Below are 13,423 nucleotides of genomic sequence, written 5' to 3'. Positions count from 1 at the left end.
ATTAGTGTTTAATGTACCTACCGGGTAGTCCCAGCAATGAGCAGGGTGATTTAACATGTGCAGTAATATGGTCAGCCATTTACATGATGCATTGAGTTAGTAATTTTTACAAAGCTCAGTAAGCTTGGCAGTATTAACAATGTGTGAATGTAGCTCGACTAATGACTACTGCCTTATTTTCCCTCCCCTCGCATTTTAGTGATGAATCTCATGGAGCACGAGCTCATTACCGTACTCCCCTAACCAGTTGTGTTACCTTCTCCTATTTACGTTGCACCTTCATGATAAAATAGAATATAATTATCTGAGCTGAGTAACAGCCATATGGTAATTCCGTGTCATTCAGATGTAGAAAGAAAAAGAAGACGGCAACACATGGATGTGATGATCCTTGTTCTCCAAGGATGGTGATATATGGTAAGAGAATCTACGGCAAAGCCATACAATCTAAGCTGCACTAGAGAATATAGCCAGTGGTCAATCAATGGGAGATTGAGACATGTGCTGCAGTGTAGGCAAAAATAGTCTCCCATTGTAAAAAATAGATAAAAATATACACCGAGTAGTACTGGATTCCTCAGTACATAGAGTCTACTACCCTTTAAGAGCCATCTTTTTTGGTTCTTTTGCTCTTTCGATTTTCCCTCCTTTTCTTTCAAGAGCCATAACTTTTTATAGTTTTCTAATACCATAGCCATACGAGAGGAGTGTTTTTTCTTTTGTTTTTGAACTAGTTGTAGTTATGAATAACACCATTCATTTTATTATATACTGTTCTAAAAAATGGGAAAAAAAATCCAAAAGACAATTTCACCTTTGTTTTTTTAGGATTTGTTTTTTACTGTGTTTATTATGTAGTAAAAGTGAATGATTCCTATGCTTCGTATGATTACAGTTATTCCAAGCTTATCAGTTTTATATTATACTAGTTAAAAAATTCTGTCCTTGGTAAAAAAAAAATATTTGGATGATGTTGCCACTTTTGTAGACCCTCAACTTTTTTAATTATTCCATCGATGCAGCTGTGTGAGGTCTTTTCTTTTTTTTTTTTGTGTATTGATCTGTAGGTTTAATTGCTACTGTTTTGGGATACATATGATATTTTGATCACTTTTTATAATATTTTTTTCGGGGGGAAGTGCATTGACTGAAAAACATCAATTCTGATGTTGATTTTTTTTTTCCATTTCCGCTTTCACCCTATGGAATAAATATTTGTATTTATTTGTTGGGTTGAACAGTTACTCATGTGGTAATACCATTTTCTTTAATTCTCATTTTTAGATTTTGCTTATTATATTTGAGTAAAAAAAGGGGATGATTTAACCTTTTTCTGAATATTTTAAATGGGTTTTTTTTATATTTTTAATTAGTTCATGTCTGGAGGTGGCCTATCTCATAGGGTATGTGCACACAACTTCTTGTAGAAATTTTTCAGGAGGAAGACGCTTTAGGCTATGTGTCCACGCTGCGGAAAATGCGCGGATTTTGCCGCGGATTTCTCGCGGAAAAGCCGTGGATTTTCCGAAAATCTGCAGCAGCGGCACTTCCAAGCCATTTCAATGGCATTTTGGAAATGCTGTGTCCATGCTGCGGATTTCTCCGCAGCGGATTTGCCGCGGATTTTGATCCGGAAAAATCTGCAACATGTCAATTATTGTTGCGGATTTTGATCCGGATTTTGGCTATAGAATTGGGGGAAAAAAAAAAAATCCGCACCAAAATCCGCGGCAATTCCGCGGTAAATCCGCGGTAAATCCGCGGCAAATCCGCACCTTTGAAAAGGTGCGGATTTGCCGGGAAAGTCGCGGATTTTCATGCAGAAAAATCCGCAGCAACATTCTACCGTGGACACATAGCCTTAGGATACTCTGGCATCCTTGCCCTGAAGCTTCTTTTTTGGCATCATTTTTAGTGATGTCTTTGGCTGCCACCTTTTCCTTTTTTTTTTTTTTTCTTTTTAACTATTATTGAATAAACTAGTGCGCAGAAGCCACCTGGAAAATGATCAGGTCACTTCTTTTATCTGCTTTGCATCTTTGTAGACATTTAGCAGTTAGGAGAAGCTCAAGAGCCTGAACATGTGAACATTAAGTTGTTTTTACATTTTTTTTAAATATAAATATATATATATATATATATTTATTTATATGTTTTATATATATATATATATATATATATATATTCATTTTTTTTACTGATTATTTAGCAATTTTTCATACAGGCCACAGAGTAAACCCCTCTTAAAAAAGACATTGTGTGCACATACCCTTAGGCCTCTTTCACACGTCAGTGATTCTGGTACGTTTGTGCTTTTTTTTAAATGTACCAGAATCACTGACATACGCAGACCCATTATAATGAATGGGTCTGCTCACACGTCAGTGATTTTTCACTGCAGGTGTCTCCGTGCGGCGTACCCGCGTGTGCGTGATTGCCGCACGGAGACATGTCCATTTTTTTCTGGCATCACTGATGTCCCACGGACCACGCAGTGGTGTGGTCCGTGAAACACGTGCCAGAAAAAAACGTGCTTTTAAAATAAAAAACATTTTAACTCACCCGGCGTCCAGCGATGTCCTCTGCAGCCCGTTCTCCCTGCTGCTTCTGAGCCGGCTCATTATTGTCGCGCATATTCATGATGCGCGACACAGCCGACCTGGAAGCAGCTGCTGTGGGGGTCAGCGCCGACCGGATGCTGCACCGCGGGAGCGATCAGCACCATGGAGAGCGGGAGCGGGCGCAGGTGAGTTGATTTCTAAGTGCAATCACGGGCCACGGAGAACGGAGCCCGGATTGCACTTAGACAACCCACGTGTGCCGTGATTCACGGCACACGCAGGGACATGTGCGTGTTTTACACGCCAGTGAAAAACATCAGTGTTTTTCACTGACGTGTGAAACGGGCCTTAAAGAGGTGGTCCATTACAAAGCATAGTGGTCACATCGATGTAAAGCTGTGACAGAAGGCTTTTTGTAAATACCTTCTGTTGTCTCTTCTGCCTGTGAGCGGCGCTATAACTGTCCGCTCATCTCCCATTACATGACCCGGGCTGCAGTGACCTCTAATATTCGGGGATGTCATGTCAACTTCCAGAATTGGAAGTTGACCTGGCATCACCTGAGGTGGGACCCAGTCTCCGTGAGTGACTGGGCTGTGGGCAGAGTTTCATCGCACGGCACTGCCCAGTATCGCTCGTGTTTGCGTCACTCTGCAGTGAAAGAGAGAACATGCGAGATGATGGGCTGTGATGTGCAATAAAACTCCGTCCACAGTCCAATCACTCACGGAGACTGGGTCCCACCTCGGTGATGACGGGTCAACTTCTAGTTCCAGAAGATGACGTGATATTACTGGACATCAGAGGTCACTGTAGCCCAGGTCACGTGATGGGGATGAGCAGACAGCGATAGCAGCGCTCACAGGCAGAATGGACAACAGAAGGTATTTAGAAAAAGCCTTCTGTCATAGCTTTACATCGATGTGGCCACTATGGTTTGTAGTGGACCACCTCTTTAAAAAACAAAAGGATCTGCAGTCCCAAATCACACATGTCATATCCTTATCTCCCTCAGAAAAGTTGGAGCCCCCCCGTACACATGAGATGGTGGGTTGAACCTATCGATATTGGTAGATTTTGCCAATGTAAGTCTATAGTATATGTACAGTATAAGCAAGTCTAAATATGTGTAGGTGCAAATCTCCTTGCAATTAACTACAATCCAAGAAAATAGGAAAAATGATGAAAGCAGCACTCCATTGATTCTCAATGTGGTTTCATTGCATCCGAGGCGTGATGCCAAACAGCAATGTTTATGGCTTTATTAGAATAGCTGAAAAGCTGCTGCTTGGTCTTACATGATTTGAACTCAATAAAACCCACCTTGAGAATGGAATTTTAGAATTTTGGGTGTGTGGCTTTCATTATTTTTTTTCCATTTCAATAGATATTTGGTCCAGAATATAACATCTGAATCAGCACGACTGTGCTGTAGTGACAGGGACATGTGGCCATAAAATGACACTGTTGTGTGACCACGTGACGGAGGATCAGTTGCTCTTCAGACTCATGACTTGTGCAAAGTGCAGCAACTTCCCTGTGAATGTGCGGAGTCAGATAAGATATCTCTGGTTCCTGAAATATAATCTTTTGCCAAATGAAAATGATGAAACCGTGTGCTCTGTCTACTGAAAAGTAGCATCCTACCCTGACCGTGAGATAGAACAAAGGTCACCAAGTGTCTCAGGTTACACAATGTAAGTGTGGACCACACGCTGAGAAGTTGGAATAAAGTCAGAGCTCTCTCAATTCTCTTGTCTTTTACATTCAGCAGCTGAGGAGAAGACACAGTGGACATGCCAGGACCAGCAGTGGTGAGAGATGTGCTCAGCCACCAAACCAAGGCTGTCACCACCCTGATCACCCTCCTGGAGGAGAGGGGCATAAGGTGCAATAACATCTACCTGGTGGAGGGGGCATCAGGCAGCACCGGCCCCCCTGCCACACTGACTGATGTGGATTCAGAGGGGTCAGATACTGCATCAATCTCTTCTACCAGATCACTGACACTGGCACAAAAGGCTTCAAGGAATCGTCTATCCAGAGTTACACAATCAACTTTATCGCTACTAATGGTGGAAAAAGGTATTTTGGACCACTTGCCTTTGGACCACGAATTTACTATGCAACTAAAAGTAAGTACAGATCGCATATGGTAAATATATGGGAGAAATGTCATTGCAAGTAGTATCTGGACACCATTTCAATCACTGTTTCAAGGGGGACTCCTATTCTAGATATTTATATGATATTGTTATATGAAATTCCTGGCACATGGGGCCCCCAGACAGCAGTTCTCTTTTGTAATTTTCAGTCGGGGGTAACAAGCTTTTTCAAGTTGACTTTGGGTGACCACAGCGGGTCCAGTTTCTGGCACCCATGGCTGATTTTGCCAGGGGATTCCTTTCGCTGCCCAGACATTTCCACAAAAGCTTCTGATAAAATGGCTCAAGTGTTACAGAGATGCTATATTGACTGATAGAGGGAGGCACAGCACCCCTTCTAGAATATCCATATAACACCATTTGTGTATGACCTGATTTATTGGAAGATCTACTTTATAGCTTACGTAAAAACATTTTTTTTTTATAAAAACCCCCCGCAAATAATCATTCCCAAGCATAATATATATATATATATATATATATAAAAATAAAAAATAATATATATATATATAGATAGATAGATATAAAAATATATATATTTACATATATATATAAATATATGCATATTTTTATATATATATATATATATATATATATATATATATATATATATACATGTATATATATATATTTCTTTTTATTCTTTTTTGCTTTAGAATTTTCACTAGTGCATGCATTATGTGGTTGACATGTCAATTGTTTTTGCCATTTGAGTTTTGAACTGCAAAGCAGAGTTTTTGCCCAAATTTCTGCCACAAAAAGGCAGCAGTTTGAACAGCATAGTGCGCACAAGAAACCCAAATTCCCATAGACTATGCTTGTAAAGCAAAACACATCCATTTTGGCATTAAACGCTGCAGTTGAAAAAGCAGCAAAAAAGCAGGTAAAAAGCAACGTGGACACATAGCCTAAGTGCTGTCTGCCTTGTTGTCATTAGGCTATTAAATGACCCCCGGTTGGTAAAAATTTACCAGTCAGTAGTCATATAACCCCTTAACGACCGCGGGCAGTAAAATTACATCCTAGCGATCATAACGTTACTGCCCGCGGTCTGCTGGCAGCAGCATGCTGTGATCGGCGCACATCTCAGCTGATTTTCACAGCTGAGATGTGTGCCTGCTAGGCACGAGCAGAATCGTTATCTGCTCGTGGCGCTTAACCCCTGAAATGGCGCTGTCAGTATGTGACAGCACCATTATAAACGCGATCGCGGTAAAGTTTTACTTACCGCCCGATACCGAAAGTCACGTGACATGATCACGTGACTTCCGATGGTTGTCATGGTAGCACAGGGTCATGTGATGACTCCTGTGCTAGACATGAACTACTTTCACTTTCGCTTTCCACGGAGGCCAGGGAAGCAGGAAGTGCACGTATCTGCTGTTTACAGCTGTGTAGCTGTGATCAGCAGATATTGCAGAGCGATCCTAGGGGGACTAGTAAAATAAAAAAAAAAGTAAAAAAAAAAGTTTTAAAAAATTTAAAAAAAACATAAAAGTTCAAATCACCCCCCTTTTGCCCCATTGAAAATTAAAGGGTTAAAAAAATAAAATATACACACATTTGCTATCGCCGCGTTCAGAAACGCCCGATCTATCAAAATATAAAATCAATTAATCTGATCAGTAAACGACGTAGCGGCAAAAAAAATTCCAAACGCCAAAATGACGTTTTTGTGTCGCCACAACTTTTGCGCAAAATGCAATAACAGGCGATCAAAACGTAGCACCTGCGCAAAAATTATACTGTTAAAAACATCAGCTCGAGTCGTAGAAAATAAGCCGTCACTGAGCCATAGATCCCGAAAAATGAGAACGCTATGGGTCACGGAATATGGCGTAAAACGTGCGCCACTTTTTTCAGACAAACTTCCGAATTTTTTTTAACCCCTTATATAAAAGTAAACCTATACATGTTTGGTGTCTACGAACTCACACTGACCTGAGGCATCACACCCACACATCAGTTTTACCATACAGTGAACACAGTGAATAAAATATCTCAAAAGCAATAGTGCTATCGCACTTTTTTTGCAATTTTTCTGCATTTGGAATTTTTTTGCCATTTTCCAGTACACTGTATGGTAAAACCTATGGTTTCATTGAAAAGTACAGCTCGTTCCGCAAAAAATGAGCCTTCACATGACCATATTGACTGAAAAATAAAAAAGTTACGTCTCTCAGAAAAAGAATAGCGAAAAAAAAACGGAAAGCGAAAAATCGGCCGATCATGAAGGGGAGAATGCCGAAAAAATTGGTTAATATCAGCAAACCCTTATATGTGTAGTGTGGAATCTACTCCCATCAATACAGACTGCTATAATCTGATGCCTGCAGTCTATTAATTGCCAAGGAGGGGAGTACCTGGGAGCATAATTTTGCTAGAAGCATATTACATGCCTCAAACATATTAAAAATGTCAGACAGACTTTGGTGCAAATTTAATATTTGACATACACACAATAAATCGAGCTTGGTTTATATACTAATATTGGCCAAAGCCACTGATATTGATAGGTTAGGCTTACAATCTCATTTGTTAGGGGGCTCATACAATGTACTATAGGGGGAGAAGTTGATCAAACATGTTCGATCACATTGTTTCATGGAGATAAGCTGCTGCGAGACACATAGAGAGCACCAGCCATACGAGCACTGCTATGTATGGGTTTAGCAGGCCAAGATGACCGCCAGCCGAATGATTGGCCAACTCATTGTACATCCAATAGCCATGTAATGTGTATAGCAGTCTTGATTCTGTGGTCTGACATACTGTTTAGTAAACAAAGACATAGGGGGCTGTTTAAGTAAGTTATCTGATAAATGCTATAGGTGGAGTCCCAAAATTATAATCATACCTTGTTTAATAGACTGGGAAGATACTGGGCTTTTGGCAGAATGTGGGATTCCGGAGTACCACTTTAATGCTTGCTTATCTATCCCATAAGAAATTGGACTTGCCTGCACCATAAAAAGTAGACTGGGCGACTCTGTTCCCAGGCTCAACAAGGCTTCCAGCAGCCAGACCCCCAACTGATAAGACTTATCTACATCTTTAAAAGTCTTTTGTCAAGATAAATCTCCTGAAATCTACATTATACAAGAAGCCTTCAGCAGTGGTGGCAAAACAAAGCATATTTTGAATGAAATCACCTCCTTTTCACATGTTGAGCACAGATTTTTCCTACATATCAATGCTTTTGTTCATATACTGGGCAAGGAACCAGTGATCAGAGGGCTGGATCCCAACAGATCATGAATGATTGATGCCTGTACACTGTTGGAATAAGAGGAATTACTGGAATTGTATTTCCCTAAGCTTGCTTCTTATTTGGGGATGGGCATTTTGCTCTTGTCATATTGTTACCGCTTGTAAATGAGCTATATTCAGGAGAAATTTGATTTTGTGCCAATGTTGAATAGGTATTGCAAGGGTTATTTCCATGTTAAGGGCTCTTTCAGATATCTGTTATCTTCGGTCCGATCTCTCATCGCAATGCATGAACTGGCCACTATTCTCCTGACCTGAGTATGACAAGTTGGGAAACGAGCAACCAATGCATTACGATCCGAGATTGAATCCATGATGTCCCATCTGAATGGAGCCGTCGCCGAATATATGCACCAACACTCCATTTATTCTGAATGGAACTGCCTGAAAAAGCCAAGCCCCACATTCTCGAGATCTGTTTGGATTCCAGCAATGAACCTCCAACTATCAGCTTGTTATCTCCTATCATAAAGATAGCTGATCACTTCTAAAGATGGGAATTACACTCAATAGTGAATCAGCCATTAACATAACATATCTGATTTCTTTTCTTTCCTAGGACAGCATAGAGTTCAGAAACATCTGCACACACATGGCTCTCCAGACGGACGAACGGAGGTTTGATCAGGATCTGAACTTAGCTCAGGAATGTTTAACTACGATAATCACCAATATGACCTGGAATATAACAAATAAGACCTGTGATTACTGTGAATCAATCCGGGAGCAGCTAAAACTCGTACTACAGAAGCTCCAGGAGGGCTAACACCAGATGCTGATGGATTTCAGAGGGACTGTGATTTTTAATTTATTGACTATTATATTACTACAGTACAATTTTATTTGCTAACAAAGCTGTGACATGGTCTGGACAAGGTCCACTGATCAAGGACTACTAGTCCTTAAAGGAATTCTCCGCTTTGGACAGTACCTTCTTGTTTGAAGAATTCCTGGATAACAAACTGACCACTAAGTGTGTCCTAGCTGGGACCTCACTGATGAGTTCTAGTTTAGGGGCAAACCTTGCACTATGTGTTTAACTTCCCCGCTGTTCCACCACAGGGGCTATTTAAGTGAATTTGGCACCAGATTTCACACTACAAACTTCATATATTATTATATAGCTATCTAAAGCCAAAGCATTTGTATTGTGAAAGCTGGTGACAGGTCCACTTTAAAGTAGGCCGATCACTTTTGGGAAAAACGCAACAGAAGATAAAGGTCTGAGACTTTTCTCAAATACATGTCCTTAGCGAATTAGATCATTTCCCTCAATATTACATGGTTTAACTTTTTATTTTATCATAATGAGCCCAAAATCTGGAAAGATTCTTTTCTCTGGAGTAAAACAACTGTCAAAGTCAAAATTCGGGAGGGGGATGGGGTTAATTCAATTCAGCATTTGATTGGTAAATGGAGCTTTGTGCTCAGATATGGTCTGGATTTAGGGTGAACAAATCATATTTACTGTTTTGCCATAGAATAAAAATAGGAGAATCTATTCACTTATGTGTTTTATAAATTGACCAATAGTGAAGTCCAAATGTGGTGAATGAGTTCATGAATAAATCCCAATCTGCTGCAAATCAGCAAAACACAAATCAATTTTCTTTACTCCCACCTCCAGGTACCTGAAGTTTACTTCATGCCGAATAATATTAATCAGCTGTGTAATAAGATGTCCCTATATATTATGTAGTTCAGGTAAAAGAGGAAGAAATAGTCACATCTAAAATGTTAATCTGAAAGAGGAACACATGGTTGTTTCTAAAGCGTTAATCTACTAGAAATGGAGTTAACTTTGGAGGGCATAGCTGCTTCTAAATGTTTCTTCTTAGTCACTCACTACATATACACAGAGCATATAGCAGATACCCTGAGAAGCTGAGCAGGTTTTACTTCTGCAGCTGTTTCTTTAAAGGGGTGGTTCACCCCTTTTCATTACTGGCCACATCGATATTATGTTGAAAAACAAGATTTCTCTCAAATACCTTGTGTTGCCAGTAGTGCCTGTGAGTGGCGCTATTGTTCTCCGCTCATCCCCTTCCATGAACCCCGGGCTCCATGACCTCTGATGTTCAGTGATGTCACATCAACTGAGGTGGGCCACAGTCTTCCTGGTGACTGAGCTGTGGGCGGCGTTTCACCACTCATCACAGCCCTGCATCACCACCCATCATCTCCCTCCTCCTTCACTGCAGAGCGCGTAACCAGGAGCGGCGCTGGCCTGTGAAACGCCCCCCACAGCCCAGCGGTGATGTCAGGTCAACTGGAAGTTGACGTGACATCACTGGACATCAGAGGTCACTGAGCCCAGAGGTCACAGCCCCGGAAGGGGGTGTCACGCGATGTAGATGAGCGGTCACTATTGGCAGCACAAGGTATTTGAGAGAAGCCTTGTTTATATCGATGTGGCCAGTAATGAAAGCGGGTGAACTACCTCTTAAAGCCCCTTCCTCCAGTATTTCTCCAGAAAACACAGACGTTCATCTTAAATTGTTTCATCTATCACCACATACAACGTGAAGCTGTACAGATCTCCCCTATGTCTCCATACACCACACAATTTTCAAAAATAGAATGATTTCCAATTTTATTAGTTACTGCTCGTAGACTGGGTTTACAGCCATCTCAGCAGTCTAGTAATGATGGTTAAACATGGGAAGATGTGACAAGCTGGCCACATTGCAGGAGTGCACTGTTTGTTCTTGATCCTGCCAAGCTTCTGTGCAACTGTGCTCCTTCGATGCTACATAGGCTGCCATTGTTCTCGGCAGCACAGATTCCGTTTACACAGGTTGATGTGCCAAGAACGATGATCTTTTGTGAAAATCAAAAAATCATTTCACCCGACGAGAAGCGTTTTGCAGCCTGTTTAGATTGCCAGATTATTGGCCATCAAGTGTTTCTACAAACGCTTGTCTAACCTTGCAATATCAATGGATCTTCCCTCAGGCGCCTAAAAATCCATTGGCCAATCACAGTTATTGTCTAGAACAAACACTATTTGAAAGGTTTCTGAAAGACAACTCCATTATACAATTAGCTGAGTTTGTTTTCTTTCTTTCCCTTTATGTTTTTATTTTCTTCTTTTTCTCTTCCACATCTTCCATTTTATTATGTGATGTTTTGTTTATAGTTGTGTAAAGTATTCTACTAAAGTTTAATAAAAAAAAAAGAAGAAAAAAAGCAGATAAAAGGGTTTTCCTTTAGAATGTTTTTATTTTGACATCTTGATCAGGTGTCAGATTATGAAGCTGTTATTTTGCAGTGAATGGTCTACCTTTTGTACTTACTATAATGAGCAATGATATAGTACATCTAGGTATTTTCTGACTCATTCCCTTGTCATGGCTGTATTCACACCTTGTGGTCATGATACATTTTGTAGCAAAAAAAAAACCCAGTGACTGGAATGTGTGAACAATACACAATAAGGGATGAATGAACCTGCACTGTGAAGTTCAAAGTCCGTACCAAACACCTAGTGTCTAGTGCTTGAATTCAAACATGGACTTCTGTGGTCGAGTTGCTGTTCAGATGATAAAGTAAGTTTGTTGAAAAGCTGCAGTGTAGCCAATCAACAAGCTTTTCGGCTGTTGGCACTTTCACAGCCATGCAGAATATGGAATTTTCTCTCGCTGTTAGGCTATGTGCGCACGTTGCGTGTTATCATGCTTTTACGCTGCGTTCTGCACCGCAGCGTAAAAGCGTGCATCCTGCGTCCCCTGCACAGGACTCTACCTAGCTCATCCAGAATTGCCCTGGTGTGGTGGCAATCTGGGTAATAAGGAGTTAATGGCAGCTCATAGCTGTCACTAAGTCCTACGTTAATCATTACAGGTGTCTATGAGACACCCCCAATGATTAACCTGTAAGTGAAGGTAAATAAACACATACACCAAAAAAATTCTTTATTTCAAATAAAAGACAAAAAAACACCCTCTTTCACCACTTTATTAAAATCCCCTAACACCCCTCCAGGTCCGGCGTAATCCACAGAGGTCCCACGACGCATCCAGCTCTGCTACATGAAGCTGACAGTAGCAGCCGTAGAACACCGCCGCTCCTGTCAGCTCCACACAGAAACTGAAGTGAGTCGCACTGTTAGCGGAGACGTCACTCAAGTTACCCGCGGCCACAGGTCTCGGGTGGAGGACTCGAGCTGGCCGTGGGTAACCTGAGTGATGGCACTGCTGATCGTGCAGCTCACTTCAGTCACTCAGGAGATTTGCAGTCACCGGTGAGTCCTTCACCTGTGATCGCAAATCGCAAGCTGCAGCACACGCACAGAGCCGCGCGATCACAATGAAGTCGGGTGAAGTTCATCCGAGTTCATTCTGATTGTGCATCTCTGTCTCGCAGCCGGCCATGCCCTTTTTGACAGTGCGATCCCACTCGGCTCTGCTGCAAGTCTATGGGGATGCAGCAGAGCCGAGTAGGACCGCACTGTCAAAAATGTGCGTTCTGGATGCTTTTCCCACTCTGTCTACGGCAGAGCAAGCATCCAGAACACATGAATTCTGCAGGAATTCTGCAGTAACAATGCGTCTCAGAACGCAGCTTTTCGGCTGTGTTCTGAGACGCACATGCAGTGACTTACACGCTGCGGAATAGAACGCAACGTGCGCACATAGCCTTACTCCAACCTAGGCTGGGAAGGGTTAAATAACTATGGACCTTCCCAGCCCGATAAAGCAGACAGCTGGGGACTGGTATTATCTTGGCTGGCTATCAAAAATAGTGGGGACCCCACGCTGGGACCCTGGCCTGAAGGCCCCGTCACACTAAGCAACATCGCTAGCAACATCGCTGGTAACGAACAACTTTTGTGACGTTGCTAGCGATGTTGCTGTGTGTGACATCCAGCAACAACCTGGCCCCTGCTGTGAGGTCGTTGGTTGTTGCTGAATGTCCTGGGCCATTTTTTAGTTGTTGCTGTCCTGCTGTGAAGCACAGATCGCTGTGTGTGACAGCGAGACAGCAACAACTAATGTGCAGTGAGCAGGGAGCCAGCTTCTGCGGAGGCTGGTAACTAATGTAAACATCGGGTAACCAAGAAGCCCTGTCCTTGGTTACCCGATATTTACCTTTGATACCAGCCTCCGCCGCTCTCACTGCCTGTGCTGCCGGCTCCTGCTCTGTGCACATGTAGCTGCAGCACACATCAGGCAATTAACCCGATGTGTGCTGTAACTAGGAGAGCAAGGAGCCAGTGCTAAGCATTGTGCGCTGCTCCCTGCTCTGTGCACATTTAGCTGCAGCACACATCAGGCAATTAACCCGATGTGTGCTGTAACTAGGAGAGCAAGGAGCCAGCGCTCAGTGTGCGCTGCTCCCTGCTCTGTGCACATTTAGCTGCAGCACACATCGGGTTAATTAACCTGATGTGTGCTGTAACTAGGAGACTGGGGGCTGGTCACTGGT

At 42.1% G+C, this 13,423-nt stretch overlaps 1 protein-coding gene across 3 annotated transcripts; it reads left to right on the top strand.

The window, feature by feature from the left end:
* Window positions 1-339: 339 nt before the first annotated feature.
* DLEU7 (deleted in lymphocytic leukemia 7) lies at window positions 340-11,141 on the top strand. 3 transcript variants are annotated; one of them, XM_075334571.1, is made up of 3 exons: window positions 340-417; window positions 4,333-4,696; window positions 8,556-11,141. In XM_075334571.1, exons 2-3 carry the CDS (start codon window positions 4,358-4,360, stop codon window positions 8,760-8,762), a joined length of 546 nt encoding a protein of 181 aa, XP_075190686.1. In that variant the 5' UTR covers window positions 340-417; window positions 4,333-4,357; the 3' UTR covers window positions 8,763-11,141. The 3 variants fall into 3 exon arrangements, with proteins under 3 accessions (XP_075190686.1, XP_075190688.1, XP_075190687.1); XM_075334573.1 differs by having other exon boundaries at window positions 356-417; window positions 4,336-4,696; XM_075334572.1 differs by lacking the exon at window positions 340-417 and adding an exon at window positions 4,048-4,258.
* The last annotated feature ends 2,282 nt before the right edge of the window (window positions 11,142-13,423 follow it).

The sequence above is a fragment of the Anomaloglossus baeobatrachus genome, chromosome 2 (assembly GCF_048569485.1).
Source record: "Anomaloglossus baeobatrachus isolate aAnoBae1 chromosome 2, aAnoBae1.hap1, whole genome shotgun sequence".
NCBI lineage: Eukaryota > Metazoa > Chordata > Amphibia > Anura > Aromobatidae > Anomaloglossus > Anomaloglossus baeobatrachus.
The sequence above is the reverse complement of the archived record's forward strand: the minus strand, read 5'-3'. Positions and strand labels throughout refer to the sequence as shown.

Bases quoted from the DNA above. Each gene is read 5' to 3' on its own strand.
- DLEU7 (XM_075334571.1), top strand. From the start codon at position 4,358: ATGCCAGGACCAGCAGTGGTGAGAGATGTGCTCAGCCACCAAACCAAG. The intron at 4,697-8,555 runs GTAAGTACAGAT...TTTCTTTCCTAG, and splicing joins AATTTACTATGCAACTAAAA to GACAGCATAGAGTTCAGAAA.